This window comes from Taudactylus pleione, unplaced genomic scaffold, assembly GCF_031769625.1.
Source record: "Taudactylus pleione unplaced genomic scaffold, aTauple2 ptg000253l, whole genome shotgun sequence".
Lineage (NCBI taxonomy): Eukaryota > Metazoa > Chordata > Amphibia > Anura > Myobatrachidae > Taudactylus > Taudactylus pleione.
This window is the reverse complement of record NW_028284655.1, coordinates 578,218-604,005: the sequence shown is the minus strand read 5'-3', so window position 1 is coordinate 604,005 and position 25,788 is coordinate 578,218. Positions and strand designations below refer to the sequence as shown.

At 43.8% G+C, this 25,788-nt stretch overlaps 3 protein-coding genes across 15 annotated transcripts in view; 2 read left to right on the top strand and 1 right to left on the bottom strand.

Moving 5' to 3' along the window:
* Positions 1-6,084, top strand: part of LOC148515088 (adhesion G protein-coupled receptor E5-like) — a 216,890-nt gene extending 210,806 nt beyond the window's left edge. The window contains exons 18-19 of the mRNA XM_088480313.1: positions 3,886-3,978; positions 5,473-6,084. Coding sequence (XP_088336439.1) covers positions 3,886-3,978; positions 5,473-5,505 — 126 coding nt within the window. The 3' untranslated portion in view covers positions 5,506-6,084. The remainder of the gene's footprint in view (positions 1-3,885; positions 3,979-5,472) is intronic.
* LOC148515087 (ATP-dependent RNA helicase DDX39A) lies at positions 5,726-14,888 on the bottom strand. 5 transcript variants are annotated; one of them, XM_088480317.1, is made up of 10 exons: positions 14,708-14,888; positions 11,084-11,296; positions 10,710-10,930; positions 10,393-10,576; positions 9,392-9,510; positions 9,171-9,302; positions 8,979-9,088; positions 7,543-7,687; positions 7,262-7,409; positions 5,726-5,932 (listed from the first exon to the last, which is right to left on the bottom strand). In XM_088480317.1, the coding sequence occupies exons 2-10, from the start codon at positions 11,289-11,291 to the stop codon at positions 5,916-5,918; spliced, it is 1,284 nt and encodes a 427-aa protein (XP_088336443.1). In that variant the 5' UTR covers positions 11,292-11,296; positions 14,708-14,888; the 3' UTR covers positions 5,726-5,915. The 5 variants fall into 5 exon arrangements, with proteins under 5 accessions (XP_088336443.1, XP_088336444.1, XP_088336442.1 ...); XM_088480318.1 differs by lacking the exon at positions 14,708-14,888 and adding an exon at positions 14,592-14,612; XM_088480316.1 differs by lacking the exon at positions 14,708-14,888 and adding an exon at positions 14,511-14,531.
* The window catches only part of LOC148515086 (serine/threonine-protein kinase N1-like), a 106,764-nt gene continuing 95,191 nt past the window's right edge, over positions 14,216-25,788 (top strand). Inside the window, exons 1-4 of one of the 9 annotated variants that reach the window (XM_088480307.1) lie at positions 15,206-15,276; positions 19,485-19,649; positions 20,739-20,820; positions 25,561-25,775. The gene's annotated coding sequence lies outside the window, so the exon portion shown is untranslated. The other 8 variants (XM_088480303.1, XM_088480304.1, XM_088480305.1 and 5 more) reach the window with 8 other exon arrangements.

The following is a 25,788-nucleotide window of genomic DNA, read 5'->3' as shown; positions in this document are numbered from 1 at the left end:
AGCCTGATGACAAGACCATCGCTACCATCTTCCTGGCCGCTCGCTATAGCTGTGGGCCGCTGAGGCCGCTCTAAAAATGAAGGACGGCCCTGATTCAGAGTGAGCGCTCTGTCAGAGCGTCCGGCTCTAAGTCAGGGCCTGAGTACACACTGCAGAGATATATCTGCAGATCGATTGATCCGGCTGCGGGTACCGCTGGCCGTGGGCGTGTCCCACCCGCCACAGCTGTACAGGCGGTCGGCAGCGCGCCTGTATACACTGCCCATTAACAGATATATCTGCTATCAGCTGTGCAGCACAGTCGACATGATGTGTCTGAACTACGTCGTTCACAGACATATCGCTGGTACACACTGGCTGCCAGGCATCAGATAGATATATTGGATTGATCGGCCAATATACAGTGCATCCGGAAAGTATTCACAGCGCTTCACTTTTTCCACATTTTGTTATGTTACAGCCTCATTCCAAATTGAAATAAATAAATTTTTGTCCTCAAAATTCTACACACGATACCCCATAATGACAATGTGTAAAAAGTCTTTTAGAGATTTTTGCAAATTTAATTAAAAAAAAACAAACTAAGAAATCACAAGTATTTACAGCCTTTGGTATGAAGCTCAAAATTGAGCTCAGGTGCATCCTGTTTCCACTGATCATCCCTGAGATGTTCCTAAAGCTGGCCATACACGCTACAATTATCGGGGCGATCCGCCTGATATCAGCGGATCGCCCAGGTAATTGTAGTGTGTGTGCGGGCGACCGAGGGTTAAATATTGCTCGGTCGGGCATGCAGGATTGTCCAGCATGCCCGTCCGATGCGATATTTACCCGGTAACTGTCGGCCGCATCGGGCAGTGTATGCCCAGCGCGGCAGACAGACAGACATTTCCTGTGTTCCTTCCTACGGAAGGAACAGGGAAATGTCTCCTCCCCCGGGGGCGGAGCGCGGATGTCGGGCTATACACTGTGAGATTTCTCTCACAGTGTATGCCGGCGACATCTGCGGCTGGCAGCCGGCCAGATAAAATGTCTGTCGGTCTGACAGACATTTTATCTGGCTGTGTATGCCCAGCATTAATTGGAGTCTACCTGTGGTAAATTCAGTTGATTGGACATGATTTTGAAAGGCATACACCTGTCTATATAAGGTCCCACACTTGACAGTGCATGTCAGAGCACAAACCAAGCTTGAAGTCCAAGGAATTGTCTGTAGACCTCCGAGACAGGATTGTCCCGAGGCACAAATCTGGTGAAGGGTACAGAAAAATATCTGCTGCTTTGAAGGTCCCAATGAGCACAGTGGCTTCCATCATCCAAAAATGGAAGAAGTTCAGAACCACCAGGACTCTTCCTAGAGTTGGCCGGCCGTCTAAACTGAGTGATCGGGGGAGAAGGACCCTAGTCAGGGAGGTGACCAAAAACCTGATGGTCACTCTGTACAGCATTCCTGTGAGAACCTTCAGAAGGACAGCCATCTCTGCAGCAATCCACCAATCAGGCCTGTACGGTAGAGTGGCCAGACAGAAGCCACTCCTTAGTAATAAAAAAAAAAAAAAAAAAAAAAGCACATAACATTTTCAGCGGCAGGAATTGGGAGACTAGTCAGGATAGAGGGAAAGATGAATGCAGCAATGTACACAGACATCCTGGATGAAAACCTGCTCCAGAGCGCTCTTGACCTCAGACTGGGGTGACGGTTCATCTATCAGCAGGACAACGACCCTAAGCACACAGCCAAGATATCAAAGGAGTGGCTTCAGGACAACTCTGTGAATGTCCTTGAGTGGCCCAGACTTGAATCTGATTGAACATCTCTGGAGAGATCTGAAAATGGCTGTGCACCGACGCTTCCTATCCAACCTGATGGAGCGTGAGAGGTGCTGCAAAGAGGAATGGGCGAAACTGCCCAAAGACAGGTGTGCCAAGCTTGTGGCATCATATTCAAAAAGACTTGAGGCTGTAATTGCTGCCAAAGGTGCATCAACATAGTATTGAGCAAAGGCTGTGACTAATTAGTAGTTTTTATTAAATTATCAAAAAAAATCTTTACTCGTTGTCATTATGGGGTATTGTGTGTAGAATTTTGAGAACAAAAATTTATTCCATTTTGGAATAGGGCTGTAACATAACAAACTGTGGAAAAAGTGAAGCGCTGTGAATACTTTCCAGATGTACTGTATCTGTCAGTGAGTACCCAGCTTAAGCCTCATAGGTAAAATCTAATTGTTTATTTGGATTCAGCATATAAAGTATACTTAGTACAAGCCAAACTGATTCTTGGGACAAAATTGTTGTTAACCAGTGTTATTCATTTATATGGTTCCAGTGTCCGTAAGTCATCTTATTGTTTACCTACATCAATACGATGTGGAATTGGATATGGCAACTACTAATAACCCTGTACTTATGTCAACTCAAAAATGATGGTTAATCCTATGTAAAAGGCTTATTATGAACCCTCATATCTCAATTTTTACCATTATTACAATCCTGATTTTCAAAATGGAGTGGAAGGTGATGCCTTCACCCAGTGGTATGTGGTGGGGGTTCAAAATGTTGGTCATTTGTAGGATAAGTCCATTGGTAAACCAATTACATTTGCACAAACTAGCTCTCTATATAGAATTATATATGTACATGATTTGGCATTTTTTCAGGCCCATGTTAGTTCAACAGCACGATGGTTAAGGGGTATCCGGTGATTAGGTCTACATTGTCTAGATAGACAATATTTGGGTAGACAATGGAAGATAGGCAATAGACAGGGACTGAAGGTCGACACACTAAAGGTCAACTAAAGGTCGACAGGGTCAGAAAGTCAACACACTAAAGGACGACACAGGCAGTAGGGCGACAGGTATGAAGGTCACCATAGTCTGAAGGTCGACAGGTAACAAGGTCGACATGGTCATTAGGTCAACACACTATGGTCGACACATGGTTTGTTTTTTTTAGCCCTAATCTTTACCCTAACCCTCCCTCCTGGTGCCTAGCTGTCGGGGTAAGTGCCTAACCCTGACAAAAAAAAGTGTCGACCATTTGACTATATGAGTGTCGACCTTGTTACTAGTCAACCCGTCAAAGTGCCTAACCCTAAATTTTTTTTTTTTTAAAAACCTGTCGACCATTTGACTATACGAGTGTCGACCTTCATACCAGTCGACCTTGTCACCAGTCGACCTATAGTGTGGACCTTCAGAATCTGTCTATCTAGACAATGTAGACCTAATGATCCACACCCCGGTTAAGGTCGGTGGATCTCTCCAACCCTTTGAATACCCTTAGGCTTAAAAAAAAATGTGTGACCCTCAACTCCGTGGCATTCCATGGGAGGGGGGGGGGGGGGGGGGGGCGCGATCAGTGATCGCCCCCCCCGCACAGGCATAGGAGACATAAGCAGCAGCCGAGTGCAGTCTCCCACTGCAGCTCGGCACACAACAGCATGTGCTGGGCTGCAGTGAGTTATGAGGGAGTGGGGGCTGTGCCGGGTCCGGGCCCCTCCAGCAAGTCCGGGCAAACAGTACCCACCTCCCCTGCTCATATTTACCTGCTAGCTCCAATAGCGGCAGTAGAGTACTGTCAGCGGGGACAGCTCTAGCAGCAAAGTTGGCGGGTGCCCTCCTGAGCGCTGCGGCGCGACTGTGCAGGCAGCTGTGTCACAGTAACAGTCTGCCCAGAGGCCGCTTTACATGTCACTGGCCGGGTCAGGGTGGCCTCCTCTAGGTGGCGCCCTGCGTAACAAACTTATATGTAAAACCTCCCTCCCTGCAAAATTTGGTAGCCATGGCGACCTGGCCCCCGGGATTTGCCAAGCCCTGATTTAGAGACAGATTTAACAAAATTCAATTAAACTACAGATTTTTAAAATGGTCTCTCCCACAGGTTCGGGCAGACTATATGCGTTGGCTCTGTGCAGTCACTCATCTCAAGCCTCCAGTATATTCCGAATTCAGCAACACAAACACACAAAGCAAGGTAAGGACAGAACTTCTAGGTTGTTCCCCATTCGACTAGTAAATCTATCTAAATAATACATGTGATTAGGTCTCATTGTATCGACTGCAAATAAACATTTACATTAGTCTATAGCGCAATTTCATCTGTAAGGAAGACGTCTCTAATCTCATTGACTTCTTACCAAGGGGGAGAAGGGATCAAACCTTGGAGGGGGATTAAAAAAAAAAGAAAAAAAAGCAATCAGCTGTCATTTTTTTCAACACTGCCTGTAAAATGACAGTTAGGAGCTGATTGGTTGGTACTAGATCTCTCTCCATCATTTGATAGATCTCCCCCTTTGTACATGCTGCAGAAGCCATTATTGGGGGTAGCTTTATCATAGAAAGTGTAAAATAAAGTATGGGTAAGTGTGTCAGCTTCTATATACATGCTGCAGAAGCTATTCTTGGGGGAAGCTTTATCGAAGGGGGAGATCCATCAAATGATGGAGATCTAGTACCAACCAATCAGCTCCTAACTGTCATTTTACAGGCAGTGTTTGAAAAAAAATGACAGGAGCTGATTGGTTGGTGCTTTATCTCCACCTACTTTATCCATCTCCAAAGCTTAGTACATAGACCCCTTAGTATCTTCTAGTAGTTTGACACTTTTACCCATACTTTATTTTACAAACTATTACAAGATACTAAGGGGTCTATGTACTAAGCTTTGGAGATGGATAAAGTAGGTGGAGATAAAGCACCAACCAATCAGCTCCTAACTCATTTTTCAAACAGTCTGTAAAGTGACAGTTAGGAGCTGATTGGTTGCTACTTTATCTCTCTCCATGGCTTAGTACATAGATCCCTATATGACTAGGGGGTCTATTTATTAAGCAGTGTTAGGAGACAATGATAAGGTGCCAATCAGCTCCCAACTGTCATTATTCAAACAGCCTGTGAGATGGCAGTTGGGAGATGATTGGCTGGCACCTTATCACTCTGTCTCCTAACACTGCTTAGTAAATAGACCCCTAGATCCTGTTGGTAACTGCACCTTTGTGCATCAGTTTCATAATATACACATACATGCGACAGGGACTCTTAGCAACTTAAGTAGTTTAATGAGAGTTCTGTAAATTGAGGTTTCCAATTGCATTGGCATGATTAGTAATATACAATACATTCGGAAAATAAGTGGATATTGGCAAATGTGAGTGTGAACCTTTGCTATCCATGTCAGTTGGAATAGGTAAATGACAAGTTTGTCGACGCTGCCAATGGTAGAGAAGTTTAGCTGCAATTCTTGTCCAACGTAGATGACAGCACCCAACCCTGCAAAGAGGAAGAGCCCATGAACGGGCACTTCAATATAGGTGCAGGGGGGGGGGCTCCTACTTAAAAGGGTTAAATTGCTTCAGCCAGGGAAGCACTACAGGAACCCCAACTCATGTTGCTACCATTGTGTAGAATAATTCTAATATGTATTCCTGAACATACAAGTCAAATAAATTCTCATGTGATCTTCTCACAGAGCAAGACAACAAGCAAAGAGTCTGGCTTATGATGTACTTGACAACTAGATACAAGCCTGAATGTGGACTGAAGTTACCAAGCTGACAATTGTTGCACTGCATTTCCCTACTGGCCTCAACCCAGGCTTCAGAAACTAAGCTCCTCTGCTTCGCCAGTCAGCCTATAACACAAGTATCCCTAGTGACAGACGGATCTCCAATTTACATTTACTGGTGTTCTCACATTTGGAAAAAATTGCAGCAACACACAACTTAAACCATAAAAAAAGTTTTAATTCCTTTTCCATCTTTACACAAAAACCAAAGTCATTAATAAAAAAAATCCCTGGATATTGTAAAATCAACACACATCATGATTTCCCCCCATGCTGGGGTTGTGGCCAGACGAGGAGCATAGAGGTCCCAAACATTGGCTTGGAAGCAGACAGCAGAGGACGGTGTGTTATCGGCTCTGTTCAACTGTGGAAAAGAGGGGTAAAAAAAAAAAAAAAAAAAGTTATTTCACTGTTCTATATGTAAATATATTCCAATACATGAAGCGCTTATGCACAAGGTACAAGTTTATATATAAAGCAAATGCACAATTTGTATACCACGCTAATAAAATAGATATGTGCACTTTTCTACAGATTATTTTGCTGTGAACCCAACTTGACTATACAAAAACCTGTTCTATTAAGTGAACATGAGTAACAAGGAACATCAAGGGGGAGGGGGTATATTTACTAAAGTGCAGGTTTTTAGAAGTGGAGATGTTACCCATAACAACCAAATTATAGCTATTATCTTCTAGGACAGGCCTAGTCAACCTGTGGTTCTCCAGCTGTTGTGAAACTACAAGCCCAGCATGCCTTGCCACAGTTTTGCTATTAGAAATGCTAAAACTCTGGCAAGGCATGCTGGGACTTGTAGTTTCATAACAGCTGGAGAGCCACAGGTTGGCCAGGCCTCTTCTAGGAGGTACTAGATAAATGTTTATTGCTATGGGCAACATCGCCACTTCTAAGACACACTTTAGTAAATATATACCCCCTGTGTCGGGAAACTTGATACCCTGTCAACAAGGAAATATCCAAATATAGACTCAATCCACTAGGAATCAATATCACTTGTTCCTAATGGTAAGTATTAATTCACACCCCATATATGGTCTGCTTCTATTGTGTGCAGTCAGGCATGTCCTTCTTACATGTTGGCTATGCCAAAGGAGAGATGAAATGTATAAAAAAAACAAAAACAAAAAAGCCTACATAAGGGCAAGGTTGAAGCAAGATAACTAACGTTAATAATCTACCCTGTACTAATACACAGGGGCAGATTCACATAAGCACAAGGTTCTTCAGTGCACATAAAGGGTTATTACAGTAGGAAAATCTTGTTTAGTTCTTCCTCCTCACCTCTATGGGTCAAGATCATTAGCATGCACGGTGCCAACAGAACCTCACAGCTAATTGTATTTGCCCCCTAGGGTAATGAAAGGCTCAATAGAGCTAAAGTACAATATACATAGAACAGTAATCGCATTCACATATGTTTAAACGGTAACCGGCCAGCGAGCTTGATGAAACTGAAGATAGTAACGATATAGCTGTGACTAGGGTAAGGATATTTTACTCTGCACAATGACCATTGTAACTCGCAGCCTCTGACTGAAATTGCCAACAAGACCAAAGCTTGCACTTAACTGCTGAATGTGTATTAAACAAATAGTTACACTTCAAAGAAATCAAGGTTAAAATGGACACACAGGCACAGGGTTAGGGGTGACAGTAATGATTAGATACTCACTGTAGGTGGATATATCTATCTCATCAGGCAGCTCGCCCACATTCACTTCAAATCGGTCTTGGACATCATTTAGGATTTTGGCATCTTCTTCATCAGATACAAACGTCACAGCCAGACCCTTTGTGCCAAATCGGCCCGCACGAGCCACCTAACCAGAAAGACATAAAAGGCCTATCACTTACATAGAACTTTGTGTGAAATGAGCCAGACCACAAGCTAGAACGTATTGTAGACCGTATCAGGCTTCCTGATATTATTCCAACTCGATTTAGGGACCTTACCCTATGTAAGTAGGTATCGGAGTCCTCAGGCATGTCATAGTTGAAGACGATATTAACCCTTTCAATATCCATACCACGTCCAAACAGATTTGTGGCCACCAGAATCCTCCTCTGGAAATCTTTGAACTGCTGGTATCGGGACAGCCTGCAAAACAAAGAACAGTGAGAACTCTTACACAAAAAATAATGATAGATTGGGGATCACAGAGCTGTGGCTCAATTTATGACCAAAAAGGAAAAATAGTACATTTCCATAAAAATATGCTATTTATATAAAATGCAAAGCTGCAGCTATCTTATTATTATTATTATTATTAACAGTTTCTTATATAGCGCAGCATATTCTGTTACACTTTACAATTGTAAACATTAATAGAACAAAACTGGGTAATAACAGACAGATATATAGGTAGGAAGGAAGGCCCTGCTCACAAGCTTACAATCTATAGGGAAATAGGCATTGATACACAAGGATAGGTGCTATATATTGCATTGTGGTCCAGCCAGAATGCAGAGTTTCTTGGTTGGCTGCATGATCCAGTCACACAGGAATGTCGACCAAATGTCAGGAGGATGTGAGAGAAAGACGATGTGTGAGGTTGTATGTGGACTGTGAAAGGGGATGTAATTAGATATGGAAGCTATGAAGGTTATGTGGGAGGTTCTGGAATCTGATAAGCTTGCTTGAAGAGGTGAGTTTTCAGGGAACACTTGCAGGATTGGAGACTAGAGGAAAGTCTTATGTCTGACTGAATGGGTAGATGTGTTTTTTTTTTCTCTTCATTAACACTAATAGCACAAGATAGGCTTTAAGCGTATCACTTCAATGTACTGCAGTGGGGATTCCACATGTTCTGTATCAATAAAAGGGAGAAGCTGCTGGATTCTAATTTTAGCCGGGGATCCGGAAGGAGAAATTTATGGTTTCATGATGATTTCTTATTGAAATAAGGAGGAGGCCCCTGGGCCACAGTAATTAGAAGCAGTAAACTGGTGAATTAAGTTTTTTAACTTTTAAAAATTATTTATCCATGGTGCACTATAGGCCCCCAGCTTGCCCTGGATGTAATGCATGATGGAACAAACTGAAACTTGCCCTAACACAGTTAAAGGCAATACGGATACGCTGGTACCTTTAAAATCTGTGGTGCTCTAAACAGTAATAATACATCCATGGTGCCAATACCAGCCTAGGCCACCACCCATAGCCACGCCATCCAAGACTCCTAAGAGATGTGTGCGTGAAATAAATGAGATATCATAGCACATAAGGTGTATTGACATGCACTTCCTGTACTGTGTATATAATGGGTAAATGCAGGATGTCCAACACTACATGACCTGCAATGTTTAAATCGGTATAGTCAAACTAAGGTCAAATTATTTTACCCATAATGATGCATGCCCCTCTACACACACATAAGCAAACACCTCACCTCTCCTCTTGTTGCATGCCCCTATGGATAGCGATAGCTGGGAAGTTCTGTTCCACTAAAAGCTGGGCCAGTGCCACACACCTCTGCACAGACTTTACAAAGATCACCACCTGAATGAGAAGGTTGCAGTTACGATTTGCAGAGCACTGGAGTACATACATCATGACGACGTCAGCAGAACTTTAAACTAACCTGGTTGAACTCCAGCACATCTAACAGGTCAAACAGCTTGCGGTTCTTCTCGCTGTCTTTCAACTTGACATAGTATTGCTGCAAGCCGTGAAGCGTCAACTTTGTTTCGTCATCCACAAACACCTCCATAGGCTGAGGAAACAAAACCATTGCCAGTTATAACTGTACAAGAACAATAGAGCTCTGCCACATCCACAGGCTAAAGAGCTTTGAGAACTTACATCCTGCATGAATTTCCTGCAGACAGGCCGAATTTCCTTGCTGAGAGTGGCACTGAACATCATACACTGCTTCTCGTGAGGGGTGAGGCGAAATATCTCCTGCACGTCTCTGCGCATATCTATGGGGAGAAACAAACATTACAAACCAAAAGCTCCAATTCTAACACCTTATTTTGAGTCTTACAACGAACATGGCCGCATGTGATTTTTCACATATTGCGTAGGCGTTACAGGCTGGATAGACATCTTTGTGACCGTATGTAGGATTCAAACTAGTTCCCTCTTTAAACAGTCCAACTGTGGCTGCTAAATAGGCGTTTCTGGGTGGATGCCAAATTCAGACGGCTCTCCTGTACCCAGCATGCAGTAGGTAAAAGTGCCGATGATAGCGATGAGGCTAGCTACTCTCGCGTACGGAAGTGTGAGGTGGGGCAATCACATTGGTGTGTACACTGCAGAATGTGCACATAGTCTAATTAGTATTCGGTTTGGCCCTCAGGGCCTCATTTATCGCCAAGTGATATTCTTGTTACTAATTGTAACTCATGTCATGTGTTTGATAAATGACAGTTAGGAGCAGACTGGTTGGAGCACCATTTACAGCTGGTACACACCGAGACGATGTCGGCACAATATGTCGTTTACAGCCGAATCAGAACATATCGGCTGCATCGCTCAGTGTGTACTGGCAATACGCGCGCTAACCCGGCCACATGCACCATTGTCCGGTCGGCCGTGCTGCATATCGCATGCGACCACACTGCAGCTAAAGATGGACGTAACAAGGGATTGTTCAGTCGTTCATTAACCTTGTTCTGATGCGTACTCAGGATCAGATATGTCGGCCTGTCGGGACAAACGCAGTGGCTGGGTACACATCGCTCTGTATACCTAGTTTAAGATCAGTAACAAGTGATAACAAGAATATCACTCGTTGATAAATGAGGCCCTCAGTACATCTACTGAACCCAACAACTTCACCATGGTTTTCAAGTCCTTACCTAGTTGCTCCAGCATCTTGTCACACTCATCCAGGACAAAGTGTTTAACATTTTTCAAACTTAGTGTCTTTTGTCTAACAAGTGCCAAGGTACGGCCTGGAGTTCCCACCACAATATGAGGACAACTTTTGTGTATCGTATCTTCATCCTTCTTAATAGAGAGACCACCAAAGAAAACAGCAACCTGTGATGTGAGAAGATAGGACAGATAAGAGAAGAAAAAAAAAAAATCTCACGTTATAACTGAATATAAAAAGCGAATTAAGAAATGTAAAAGTGTGTGTGCTTTGTTTTCAGCAATGAAGTCCAGCTCTTACCTTGACTGTTGGCATGTACTTTGAGAATCTTTCATACTCCTTGCTGATCTGGAAAGCCAGCTCACGAGTGTGGCACATAACGAGAACAGATACTTGTCCCTCTACTGCCTCAATCTGCTGAAGAGTGGCCAGGACAAAGACCGCAGTCTTCCCCATACCCGATTTGGCCTGACACAAGATGTCCATGCCCAGGATGGCCTGAGGAATACATTCATGTTGAACTGAAATAAAAAGTGAAGAGTGGTCAACAAAAGGAAGTCTCGTCATAAACAAATAAGAATATATAAGAGTATGGGGTGACATCAGACAAGTTCTGAGTGGTTAAGCAGGATATTTAGCAATGATACTGGGGAAAGACTAGGTAAACCACTGACCTTCAGAGGGATGTTCAAAGCCGCAGTCTACAATCGCTCGGAGTAATTCAGGCTTTAATAAAAAGTCCCTAAAACCAGAGCTGTGTATAGAAACGTAGGATCCTTTAACTTCCTTTCTGCCAGCTGGTGCCGGGGTCTCAGTTGCTGCTTGGGGCTCATCATCCTCCTCATAGTCCAACAACTCGTTTTCCACATCCTGTTCTGTCATGATATCTAAATGGAAAAGGACAATTTGTTATGTTCATTCCTTATAATGTTGAATTGATACCACATTGCAATAGTAATGTGGAGGATCAATAAGCACAGTGAAGGTCTGATTCAGAGATATGCTGATGTTTGCACAGTTGAGCTATAAAAAGGTAACCTGTGCATGTGTCAGGCTACATTACCGTAGTCGCTCACAGCAACTTTAAACTTGCAGTGTGAATGAGTTAGGGAGCGTTTGTGGATGGTAACAGGGAGTGATGGCATAGAATGCAGGCGTGTCGTGTCATAATGTGTCTGCCACCCCGTACACAAGAAAAATTGTCTGCGGTGTCTCAGTACACGCGGTCATTCTGCGCGACCATGTGGCTACTCAGACGACCGATAAAAGAAGGATCTGCGATGCTTAGACTTGCAAAGCCACAGGTGGGCGTCTCATAAATACAGTGGTGTCTGCGATATTTGCATACTTTCACACATACACTGCATACACTGATGCAGCAGAAGCGGCATTAGCATACAACTCTGAATCAGGCCCTGAGAACAAAGATATCATTAAACAACTAATAGGACATGTACAAATGTATCTTACATCTATCCTCAATAAGCCGCGCAGAGTGACATCACTGGCATGAGTGATCCGCTTGGTCCCGGGCTAATCTGCTAGCGGCAGACATCTTTTTTTGCTGAAAATGCATCTAAAGGGCCCCATACATTAGCGACGAATTGCTGCGATCCTGCAACACGACATCGCAGAAGTCCAACATTTTGGATTTTCCCGATATGACGATCGCGATCATAAAATGATCGTGATCGTCAAATCGGGGACATTTAACATGTAAAATTTCAGCGATCCTGTGACAGATCGCTGAGCATCGATGGCGGGCGGTCGGCATTTTCACCTGGCAGATTGGCATTTCCGATCGCATTGCTACATAGCGACAATCTATCGCAGATCTATGGACACCTTAATTCACAATGCGATGCTACTAGGATGCACCAGGAGACTGTGCTAATTACATTGACGTGTGATCTGTGTACATCCGAGTCCGTAAATTGAACTTGGAGTGGGGAAAAAAGGCTGCGACCGCTGCATCGTAGCACTTTGTGTTTGACTGAGTCTCTGAATTATTATGCAGATATACAAGTCACATCAAATTAATCAGCACAGTCTTGTGCATCCTAGTTGCATCACAGTGAGACTTAGATGCATGTTCAGCAAAACAAGATGCGAAAAAGACGCCCAGTGCCTGCAGTCTCATGGGACCTGGCGCACCTAGGGGGCTATTTGTTGTGACTGCAGCAAAGATGTGCGAAGACACAGATGTATAACAAATAACTTATGGGCTTAATCAAAAACGGATAAGGTACAACTTTAACGTGAATTCATCATGAAGCCAAAAAAAACTATAATCTGAATGTTCCTCTAAACATCTAAGAAATGTTTAATGAGCATGGTCAGGGTATTCCCATACACAACTACAGTACATCAGGGCATTCATTACAAGTCACAGAATCCAGGTAGTCACAACAGCTACTGTCCTCATGCATGGGAGACCTTTCCAATCATGTCAAAGGAAAGAAACATTTTCCCCATCTCTGAAAAGAAATACTGAACTCTACGTTGTTTTTCTACCTCGGAATTATACTCTTGCACTAAAAAAATGCTACGTTTTATAGATACAGGAGTTATGTTACAATTGCCCCATGACAGTTCAGCCAGGCTGCAATCACAATTTGAACATAGTGGGCGGAATTCAATTGATTCCTGCCCCCATCGCGCTCGACGGAGCTATTCAATTCTTGCTCCTGTCGGGCACGATCAGCTGACAGTGCTACATTTCAGCTCACAGCCCCAGGGGGATGAGAGCTGAAATGTGCGAAAAAGTGACCTGTTTGGGCACCCAAACATCACTTTTCGCGATCGCGCCCAGCACGCAAAACTAGAACAATTGCATAGCGGCCCGTGAACTCCTGTCACTTTAGACGGGAGATGCGGGCCGCGAAAACAATTGAATTCCGCCCAGTATCAGATTACTGGCAACAAAACAGGCATGTAACATCCAAAATATACATACGCCTAAATGACATAGAAGATTGTTAACATATATGGATTCAGAGGCTAGTCCAGTGGCTCCCAAACTGTGTACTGTGGCACCCTGGGGTGGACACTTGCAGGGGTGCCTCAGGTTGGTGGTCCAGCACCAAATCAAATTCTTTACGGTCAATGTAATGTAAATATGTGGACAAACAGAAGTACAAACCTGTCCACCACCATATTACTGAACATAAGGATGACAGGTAACCACAGTTTACTTAACTTTACTAAATATTTTTCTGAGTTTCTCAATATCCAATTTTTGGCTCAGGGGTACCGTGAAAACAATGCTGATACTCTAGGGCGCTGTAATTCAAAAAAATTTGGAAACCACTGGGCTAGTCACAAATAGGTGAAACTAAATGTAGAGCTATAGTTAAAGCCACTGTCAATCTGCTCAATCCCACACACTCATAGTTAATACCTCCCTGAGTCTGAAACAAATAGAGTAATATTAGAAACGTACTTTGTCTAATTCAAGTATTGTGTTTCTTCCTGGAGAGCCAGAAATACAGCAGAAGATACAGTAACTTCCTCATAACACAGACAGACAAGATTATAGGGGACATACCTGTGTACGTATGGGAAACATGCCTGTGTATGTGCATGGAGGGGAACAGACCCTCCAACATGACCCTCCCATCAGGTACACAATACTCTGCTCCTGAACTTCCCTCTTCAATTATGACTGCAGTCGCCTGTGTCGTAGTTCAACACAGGTGGCTGCAATCATAAATTAAGAAGGAAGCCCAGGAGCAGAGTATTGTGTACCTGATGGAAGGGGTCACGTTGAAGGGTCTGGAACATGCCTGCGTGTGTGTGGGGGATAAGGACACAGCCAATCAGCACAAGGTAATTTACTCCAGCTTCCCCCCCAGTAACACACATAAGCTCCACCAGACAGGCCGCTGTCCCCGGGACAATGGCAGACTCCCCCCAGCCCTCCTGTTATACTGTACGGACATACACCCGCGCCTCCATTATTCAGGGAGCATAGGCCCCATACACAGCATGAATGGCCGGGTACGTACAACATCAACAAGGACCCGGCAACCATATCCCACAGCCTGTATACCCGCCCTCTGATTCCTCCCTTCAGGTACTATATATACACATAGTAAGCACCGGTCTCCGTGCCCCTCATGCCCGCACACAGCGTCTACACGCCGCCATCTCCCACCCAGATCTTCCCACTGCGCCTCTCACCCGTAACTCCTATATAACTCCCCCCCCCCCCCCCCTCCCCCCCTCTGCCGGCTCCGGACTCTGAGGCCCAGCCAGGCTCGCGCGGTGCCGGCCACACCCCCCCTGTCCCCGCTTACCGTCTCTTTCCTGCGGTTACACCTCCACGTGTGCTGGGGCTCTCCGAATTACTCGGCCTAGATTACCCAGACAGGACTGTGATACGCCACGCCCACTCGTACTGATAGGCTGCGTCTGTGCGACGGCCCGGCACCGTATGACGTAACATTTACGGTACAACCAAAGGGGCGTGGCGGGCGCCAGGCCCCTGGGAGACGGCGGCCTTTGTTACTGCCAACTCTGCACCTCATTCGTCAACACACGGGGCGAGACTACAGTCTCTATAGTAACAGCCTTACCAGTTCCTGTAATAATACAAAAGTCCATACAGCATCTGCTGCTTACAGGTCAGCCAATACATTTATCTATTATGATGTCTCCTAACGGCCATGTTGGCGGAGACATCATCCGGTCTCGTGATTTGTGCGATCCAATAGGAGCTTCGTAATTGAGTGGGCGCTTCCTCCATTTTGTTGGTGGGTATTATAGGCTTTTTATTCTTAAGACCCATTTCGCGAAAACATCAGCTTCACCGCACTGAGGTCATGAGTTCAATTTCCACCCACGTGTTTGTGGGTCTGTGTGGGGGGTTTGTATGTTCTCCCCCTGCATGTGTGGGTTCCCGCGAACGCTCAAAAACATACTATAGAATTTATGCTCTTGCGAGCAGGGCCCTCTACCCTCTTGTGCTTCTCCTTCTCTACTTTCATCTACTTCTTACTACTCCCCACTAGGGCACCTAACACTTGGTTGCTTTGCTCTGTTGATTACCTGGGTGTTATGGTCGCTAATGTAGCAATGTATATTATCCCTGTCCTGTAGTGTACTGTAAGTCACTGGTCAACTTATTTGTTTATGTACTTTGTAAGGCGCTGCGGCACACTTGTGGCGCCAAATATATAAATGATAATAATAATACTGGTTGGGTAATTTTTAGTGACAAAATTAACATTTGTATGTGTTAGGGAATGGTAGCGGATAGATCCCCTTCCGTAGATGTACCCTGACGCCATCAGTTACCTACCCTCCAACATGACCCCTTCCACCCAGTACAAAATGCTCTGCTCCTAGACTTCCCACCCAATTAATGATTGCAGCCACCTGTGTTGAGCTAGTTAATAGGTGTTTCACCGCAGGTGGCTGCAATCATCAATTAAGAGAAATACAGAAGCAGAGCATTTTGTACCTGGTGGAAGGGGTCATGTTGGAGGGTCTGCAGTTACTGTAGGGGAATATAAACCTGTGGTGAGCGAACATGTTTACTTCTTTTGGTGGCCTTTATAGGCATGCAACCGCACTTCCGCCCTCACTCCACGTCATTTCCAGGTACATATATTAAAGGGAATCTATACACTACTGTTAAGGAATTTAGGTTGTTCGCTCCAATGGGGTAGGGAGCGATGTGGATGATATATTTTCTCTGTAGAGCACTACATAAAATGGTGGTACTATATAAATAAACAATAATATCTCCCCACTTTCCATTATAGCCCCAGGATTTTAAAGTTTTGTCCCTGGAAAAGTCACAATTTTTCAGCATGTTAGATGCTATTCTTATCTTCTAATCTTATTATCTAGGCTCTAGGACTTATGGGGGGTATCCACTTAGTGATATACAACCGAGAGCACGATTGCGACATTGCAATCGTGCTCTCGTTTGTATAGCTAGTGATGTGCCTAGACTGAACGTTCACTCGTTCAGTCCCGGCACATGCAGAACCTGACGAGATCGTCAGGTTGACCTGCATGTACGGGCGATGTCGGAAGCGACCCGCTGGCACGCGCATCGCAGGTCGCTTCTGTCCAAAACATGCACGATGCTTGCGCGATTAGCAAGCGATTGCACGATAACGACATCGTTATCGTGCAATCGCTTGTTTAAATCGCTAAGTGGATACCCCCCATTACTTGTAGAAACATAAATGGAAATCTACACTATTGTGATATTTAGTAAATAGGACATATTGGGAGTTGTAGTGCTTGAAGGAGCAACATGACAATTACTAAGCACAACCTCTGGCATTACTATAGCAAAGTTATGGGAAATATATATAAAAGTTGATAAATAAATGTCATAGCGGACATGATGTATGATAATCTGATAAATCGAAAAATAACTATATGACATTGCTGCATAGGATCCTAATTGGGCTTCTTTATTACTATGCTAATAGGAGAACAAATGCATTTTAATGGACCCTCATCTGCATATTAAAAGTGGATGCTCCTTACACATATATAAATTTTTCTTTACAAAGAACATATTTATGTACTACTAGTTGCCCAAGTTTAAATCTTCAATTTATTAACTTAGGCATCCCTGACCAATTGCCAGCCCTCTGAAGTTTTCTTCAATATCCATCCTGTGGAAGGCCCAGAACAGGCTCCCCACGTCAAAGTTCTGCCCAGCGTACACCAACGGGTGGCCCAACCAGGATCCTAAACGCCTAAAACCTGGCCAGGATCCGACTGGACCACCTCGCGTTGGGTTGAGGAGTGTCCGAGTGCATAACCGGACAGACAAACAGATCAACCAATTTTATATATAACATTTCTGCCATATTAGATTTACTTTCACTACACCACTTTCCTTCTACTGTGTTTTCTTTAAAATGTATGTAAGCCAGTATATTTGTCTTAATTTGAACTACAGGCTCCTTAAATACATTGGGGCTCATGCAGAGTGAGTACTACTCCAGTTGGCAGGGTGTAAGTTGTATCATTCTCTGAAGAGTGGGCCTGATTCAGACCTGCTCGCAAGCGGTGTGCGCTCCGTCGCTACGGGTCTCGCACCAAAACGGGGTGGCTGTCGATTTTGATTGACAGCTCGCCCCGCTTTGGAGGCGGGCGGGGGGGGGTGGCTGGCCAAACGGAGGCGTTCCCACAGCTTAGAGAGCGGCCAGGAGGCCGGCTCTGGAAAAAAAATGCCGCCCTGATTCAGAGCTAGCGTCCGGCTCTGAATCAGGGCCAGTGTGTGAATGCATATGCACCCATGTAGGTTTCTAACTTCCGCTTCTGCCTGTCACCATCATCTTGCGATTGTATGTGCACACAGCAAGGATGTTCTGACGAAGGCTAAGTACAGTAGGGGCATATTTACACATTTGTGAACGCACGCAGTCCCGTAAAAATACAGAAATACGTCCAGAAAAGATTAATCATTTGCAGGGTTAGGTGCAAATACCAGATGATGATTATATCTTAATCTAGTGCATCGTTTGTAACTGGCTACTTGAGATGCCCCTCTGACACCGGTGCTTCCTCATCTCCCAGGTACACAACAATATGGTCTGTGAGAATGTTTTTGCAATTTAGTTTATGGAGGGGAGTTACGGACACAAAATGTGTCTTTTTTCTGTGTTCGAGGGGTTTTAAAAGTTTAAATGATGCCAAAGAGCCAATGCGTTTGGGAAGTGGTTTAAAATATCATCTCAACTAGGACATATTGACATGTTGCTGTACAGGGGGCACATATGCAGCAGTTGCAGACTGGAAAACACCTCAAGCGCAGTATAACTTGGAATACAGTATGGGTGAAAATGCTTCTACTTTGCATTAATTTTTTGTCAGGTGTGTCATACGCCCATTTTGCATCCTACTCAGGTCATCAGTTCCAATGCTTGTTTGTTTTTTTTTTAATTAAAATTAGTAGCCATTTTCCAGCATTCACTTATTGCTTTTATTAACCTACGACTACATTTGTAACTTCACAAGCTGAACGGATTGGTGTGATACCTCCTGGGGGCATTTGATCTCTGGTAAGGCAGAGGCCATAGCCAATTTATTGGTGGAACAGAAGTGTGTTAGAGGGGCCTTATTTCTATTCTATATTAGTCAACACCTTATTGTTTATTATATATGAACACTACAGGTGGTTCTGTCCTTTCAGTTGAATTTCACAGTTAAAAAATACTATAGGGTGTTGACCTTCTTTACATATTCATGCAGGAGACAACAGTGTTTATAATTATAGTAAACATGGTCTATGGGTGTTTCCCCAGAGCCTAGTTTCCATGTTACTGTAGGATGTCTCTTTTTCCCATAGGTTTCTGCTACCTAGAACAGCAAGTAATAAAGAGTCTGGCTAGAATTAATTGGATTTTTTGACAGAGTATGAAGGTTTGCAAACTTCTGTAAAAAAATAAAAAGCAGCCCCCCCTTCCCTCACTTATGCCATTATTTCCTCACTGCCATCTACAGTACCAAACCTTTGGGCCTGTCCGTCCCACAGCTGATGTGGGTATTATGAGTGTTGGTGCAGCAAATCCATGTTCTGCAATGTTTTGTGCTGTAAGTCATGTTTATTGTTTGTGTCTATAGTTTTCCTGTTTATGTACGTTCTAAGGCACTGTGGGCCCTAACAAATAAAGGATTTTTTATATATATATATATATATATAATTATACATCCAGAGTAAGCCGGCACTGGGTTATGTTAAACGTCCATCTTGCCTAGGTGCCTCCAGACCAGGTTAGGTACATGCAGGAAAAAAATCTGTGGCACTCAGTCCTGTGGGTGCTACTGAATTTTATTATATATATTTATTTATATATATATATTTCACTGTCCATTTTCTAAAACAGTTTACTAAAAGACATAACTTTTACTGACACATTGGTATTTTAGAACATCATTTCATCAAAAGTGACAAAATAACAGCATCTTGAAGTGAGGATTAGCGGGTTAGAAAGGGATTTATAAGCTGTATTGAGAGTATGATAACCAGTACATTTAATGACATTTGGCAGCTGTGCTGTTAAAGTTCAAAAATGGGTTATATAATTTACTTGCATGCAGGTAATTTGGGTAGTGGAGGAACTAATAGAGGATGCGACTTCTATAGTTGTGCGAAGGTGAGGGGAGCTCAACAGTGCCGGTTGAAGTTTTCTCTGCTCTTCTGAGGGTCATCAATAACAAAATCTGGGCTTTGGCTCAGTGATGCCGTTCTCCACCCTTGAATATGTAAGTAATCCTTTTATAATAAGCATGTATATAATATGGAAACTCAAGCATGGGCAGATTTCAAATGTTGTGATTGGAGGGATTCGTCATGGCCGTATCAAGGGTGGTGAGACCGTTGCTGCCGCCCAGATTGTGTGGTGTCTGGATATGTGCCTGACTACCTGGAGTGCCTCTAATGGTGCCCAGGTACCTCCTTTCCTCTTTCTACTTATAGCGCATGTGACATTACATGGAAAGGGGGAAGGAATGTGGTGGCTGGGGTAAGCTCAGGGTGCTGAAGTGTCCTGTATGGCCCTAGGAATCCTTGTATGGTACATTAGGTATACATTTATTTAGATAAATATGATTTTCACCCCTTCCCGACTTGTGAGCTGCATATTTAGTGTGTGGAGACTGGGATAGGGTATCCACACTGGGAAACAGTTGGGAAGCCGACGGACAAAATCCCGACTGCCAGCTTCCCGTTTGTCTAATCCCGGCAAGATACTAATGACAGGCGTCGAAATCCCGACACCTGTCATAAGACCTACGCCCGAAGCCCGACAGCCGGCTTACTGATCGATGGTAAGCCGGGTGCGGACAGCCGCGGGGTGGGAGGGTTAGGTTAGGGGCTTCCGCGGGGACTTAGGGTTAGGTTAGGCCAGGGGAAGGGGGGGTTTGGGTTAGGCACCCTCGGGGGGGGGGGGGAGGTTAGAGTTAGGCACTTAGAGGGGGGTTAGGGTTAGGCACTTGGGGGGGGGGGGGTTAGGGTTAGGCACCCCTAAACGAGGCCAGCGATAATTCATACTGATTCCATCCACACTCTATGGGGCTAATGTATAGACACATACAGCAACAATATGTGACTTTTTACATTCCCTTTTTATTTTATTTTCTGTTATAATTTATAACTCTGCCAGGATTATTTACAGCTTGCTTAAGATGTGTTGTATTTTATCTCTGCAGTGTATAAACATACTTTTGTACATATTATTTCCTGTGTGACTTATATTTACAGTCATGTAACTGCACTGTTTATGTCATTAGCTGACATTATTTGTTTAGATAATATAAAGGAAAAACTGCAACTATCTATCTCTTCTGTGACAGATGTAGCAGCTGTTGCTTTGAAGAAGAATAGTGCAACCCGTCTAGACTGCCTTTATTTTTCCAATGTCAGGACACATAAGAGGTGACGTACTGGACCTTTGTCATACTATATTTATCTTGTGTTTTCTGCTGCGGGGTGATGTTGGTCATTTATCCATCATTTTTAGCTTTATTCTATTCTGCTTTCACAGTTGTCTTTCTTTCCCAAGGATAAAACATTAAAATGTGTAGAGCACATGTCCAGGCTGCAGCTGTGCATCGATCTGTTGCCTTGTTTATTTGGACACTTTGTAGATTGGGACACTAACTGTCCTGTGTCCATGAAGCAGAAGGCTTCCTCGTACCCTCTGGATGCTGGATAAGCAGAGACAACTCATGAGCTACAAAATGCATTATTGAATGCCAGAATTCCTCCTTGTGCCATTGTTCAGTGGGTGTTGTGATGCTGGTCATTACCCAAATAGAAGTGTGTTCAATATACTGCTCACTGCCCCCTCATATTTGCTAGAGTCCTAACCAATATAAAGCCAGCCTCCACAATGGCATAATGAGTAGGGACCAGTGTGGGTTTTGTTTAAGCGAATTGTGTCACCTCTACCGGCAATCTGACTCGCTCATTTTATACCCACTGTGCAACCCTCTCTTACAGTCTCTGATCTGCAATGCAGAGGCAGCCAGATAATTATTTCCATTATATCCTAAGGGAGCTGATCCCACAGCAATAGCGAGACTAGCTGCTGGTAAAAATAGTTTAATTGGCTCCCTGGTGTTAGTCAGAGGAGGAACTCAATACCAGTCTAGGTTTAACTTTAACATAAAATAAATGTATTTTGAAAATGGGCAGACATTTTTATTCTCATTGCAAGCTAGGCAGGGCTGATTCACATTAACAGGGAAATCACCAATGTGCAGCCCCCAGTTATAGTGTCTAGCACCCACGCTGGTGCCTCCGTTATGTCCTAAAGTTAAATGGTCCCACGCTGAAAGCACTGGCATCTTTCGGACACTCCTGGGCAGTGTGTGTCTAGGTAACGAGCGAATGAATCCTTCTTTATTAACCTAATAATGCTTTATTTTATTTTTTAAATTGCTTACATTTTTTAGTTGAACTCCTTCCCTTCTTTAGAGAAAGAAGGGGCAAATGTAATCTAGTTAAAAAAAAAGTTTGGTACCCCCTGTGCATTGGAGGCCTCTCTCAAGCTCCCTAAGTTACCAGGTTGGGAAATAAGGGGGCGGAGCCACAATTATGCGATTCAGCGTAACTCACGTCATCGACCTCCGTGCTGTGAAGGGGGGGGGGGGGGTTGTAGGCGGCCAGCTGGGAGACTTGCTCACTTTTTTGGGTGTTCAGGAGTGTCACCTGACTTTCGGAAGTCTCCCGGCAGTGTAGGCTGGTATGATCTCAAGATGCATCTCTTTAAAAGCTGTAGCAAACGTATTTCAGCCCTACAATTTTGTGTAAATTTACCACAAAGAGTTGGGAGCTAAATAGCAATTCTGTCTGTATAACTGGAGAAAAGAGCACCTAGAATGCAGACAGATGTATAGCAGATGTTTCCAGCAGCGTCTAAAGCTACTTTCCATCAAACACATTAAATGAACACCACATCACAAAGCAAAACAGTGACAAGTGGCTCAGATTGCATTATAAAAATCTTAAAAATTACTAGCAATATAAAGTTTTGTACAAACACACATTAAAGACTGATATTCATATAAAAAATGCTTATATTAGATAGTACAATAAAACCATGGCATAACCTGAGGACTGCTAAAACGAATTGCTCACAGATCTGTAACATAGGGAGTTGGTTCCACATATAACCACATGTTCACTTATTTTAAAGTTCTTATTTCAAGTGCACTAATTAGGAACAGCATAGTCACCAATTCACAGACAGTTATTATTCCAGTTAGTAGTTTATACCACTCATAAGTAGGGGTGAGCGGGTTCGGATTTCTGAAATCCGAGCCCTCCCGATCCGAGGCCGATCTGAGTCAGGCTCGACTTTTCCCGCCTGACTTGGATCTGAAATCGAGGCAAAACGTCATCATCCCGCCTTCCGGGACTCGCGGGTTTTGGATCCTATATAAGGTACCCACGTCGGCGCCATTTTCTCACTCTGCTGTGGACAGTGAATAGGAAGGGTGGGGAGTTAGGGCTGGCTGGGCTGTGTAGTGTAGTGTAGTGTTGTGTTGTGCTGTGCTGCTGTTGTCCATAGGGGCTGTGTCCACTCCTCCAAAGTCCATAGGGGCTGGCTAGACTGTGTTGTGCAGTCAGTTGTCCATAGGGGCTGTGTCCACTCCAAAGTCCTGTGCAGTGTCCCAGTCCTAAAGGGGTGCTGTAGTGTTGTCCAGGGGGTGCTCTGTCCATCAGGGGTGCTCCCCCCCAAGTGCAAAAAAAATAATATTTTTTCTGTGTTTGTGAATTGTGTGTACAGTAGCCGCACGTGCATCAACAAAGTAGTGCCAAGCGTGCGCCTGTGTCATACGTAAAGGGCCGGCTGGCTTGACCGTTAAAGGGTGCTGTAACCCTCAAGGTGCACTCCAAACAAAATAAAAAAATATTTTCTGTGTTTGTGAATTGTGTACACTGTGGCTGCACGTGCATCAACAAAGGAGCAGCGCCAAGCGTGCGCCTGTGTCATAAGTAAAGGGACGGCTGGCTCATTTCATAAACGGTGGTGTAACCCACAAAGTGCACTAGTCTCCAGCAAAAATAAAAAAATATTTTCTGTGTTTGTGTGCGTCTTAGCCACACGTTAATATCAAATCAATATAACATAAATGGAGGACTTTCTTCGATAAAAATAAAATAGGGAAAGATCAAGAACCACTTCCTCCTAGTGCTGAAGCTGCTGCCACTAGTCATGACATAGACGATAACATGCCATCAACGTCGTCTGCCAAGGCCGATGCCCAATGTCATAGTAGAGGGCACATACAATCCCAAATGACAAAGTTCAGGAAAATGACCTTAAAAAAAACATTTAAATCATCTGAAGAGAAACGTAAACTTGCCAATATGCCATTTATGACACGGAGTGGCAAGGAACGGCTAAGGTCTTTCCCTATGTTCATGACTAGTGGTTCAGCTTCACATGACGATGGAAGCCCTCCTCCCGCTAAAAAAATCAAACGAGTTAAGCTGGCAATTGACAGAATAGTGGAGGATTACATCGGTGACAGCATCCAAGTAGGCATGTCAGACAGTCCGTACCTGTACTGGCAGGAAAAAGAGGCAATTTGGAGGCCCCTGTACAAACTGGCTCTATTTTACCTGAGTTGCCCCCCCCTCCAGTGTGTACTTCCGAAAGAGTGTGTAGTGCAGCCCGGAACCTTGTCAGCGAAAGGCGTAGGAGGTTGTTTCCACAAAATGTGAAGAAGATGATGTTCATAAAAATGAATTACCAACTCTTCCAGGGAGACCAGCCTCCAGAACGTACAGAGGGACCTGTGGTGGTGGATTCCAGCGGGGACGAGTTAATACTCTGTGAGGATGAGGATGTACACAACACTGAAGAGGGTGAGGAATCGGTGGATGAGGAGGAGGATGAGGACGACATCTTGCCTCCGTAGAGCCAGTTTGTGCAGGGACAGATTAATTGCCAGCTTGTTTTGTGGGGGCCCAAACGAACCAATCATTTCAGCCCTGGCGCTGAAGTGATTGGTTCGTTAAAGTGTGCATGTCCTGTTTATACAACATAAGGGTGGGTGGGAGGGCCCAAGGACAATTCCATCTTGCACCTCTTTTTTTTTTTCTTTGCATTATGTACTGTTTGTGGCCTAGTTTTTCAAATTGCCATCCTGTCTGCCACTGCAGTGCCACTCCTAGATGGGCCACGTGTTTGTGCCGCCCACTCGTGTCGCTTAGCATAGCCTTTTGGACATAAAAACACTATTGTAAGGTGTTCAGAATAGACTGGAAATGAGTGGAAATTAAGGTTATTGAGGTTAATAATAGCATAGGAGCAAAAAACCAACACATTCTGTGATTTTAGCTGTTTTTATTCTTTTTTTTAAAAAAAAATACAGATCCAAAACACAAAACCAGGAAGGGTGGTTTTGGCAAAACCAATCCAGATCCAAAACACGAAGAAAGATCCAGATCCAAAACCAAAACACAAAACGTGGCCGGTGCACACCCCTACTCATAAGTAGATTCTTTTATACTGACAGGACCAAATAGAATAAAAAATAGAAAAGTACATCACATTTATCACCATGTTAAGTTTGCTTATGTCCATTCTGTGTAAAATTAGTGATATAGTTTAGAAGATCTCCACTGCATGGTCACTCGATAACCATAATCTCAGTCCTTGGTTTCTATGGCACAGCTCAGTAATTATTTACGTTCTCACATTTGACTAAAGTTTGCAGCGGCTCCCTTGTTAATTAGTTCTGAATCTTTGATATGTTTCAGACTTGTTCTGTGATGTGGTACTTACACCTCACAATAGTTAGAGATGTGACGTGACAGTTTTAGTAACAAATGCTAAGAGAGAATATTATCTTAACAAAGTCACTTTTTCAGTATAAAATATAATGGAATACAAACGCTTCCATATCTATGGCAAGATTCTTTTCTGTAGTTCACATAGAGGTGTCACGAAATGCGAATAGATGTCTGTGGCTTCATTTAGTATAGACACCATGCTAATATATTATCTACTTTCAGCTGGAGGGATCAATATGCAGTTAGCCCTTCAGGAGCAACAAGAATAATGTTGCTTGTCGTGGGAGCTGGGTAATGACCTAGTAAAGAGTTAAACCTGTTTGACATTACCTCTTACCTAAATCTATGTACTTATGTATTATGTAGATATTTACAGTTTGCCCTGATCTGAAAAGGCACCATGTGGGTTTGCTTGGAGCTGATGTATTCATTAAGAAGTCCCGCCAAAAAACTGCTGTGAGCTGGGCGCATTGGGGTACCCATAGAGTTTATGAAGAGGAAGGACAGCACGTCAGTGGTGATCACATTGTCTCATTCAGTGCACGGATGGAACCCTGAAGCACTCACTCCACACTAGACAGGTATCACTCTTTC

Excerpts from the sequence above, each read along its gene's own strand:
- LOC148515087 (XM_088480314.1), bottom strand. The coding sequence starts at position 14,017 with ATGTTGGAGGGTCTGTTCCCCTCCATGCACATACACAGGCATGTTTCC. Across the intron at positions 10,931-11,083 it reads CTTTGAACATCCCTCTGAAG|TTCAACATGAATGTATTCCT; the intron begins GTCAGTGGTTTA and ends TTTTTATTTCAG. Across the intron at positions 10,577-10,709 it reads AGTACATGCCAACAGTCAAG|GTTGCTGTTTTCTTTGGTGG; the intron begins GTAAGAGCTGGA and ends CTCACATCACAG.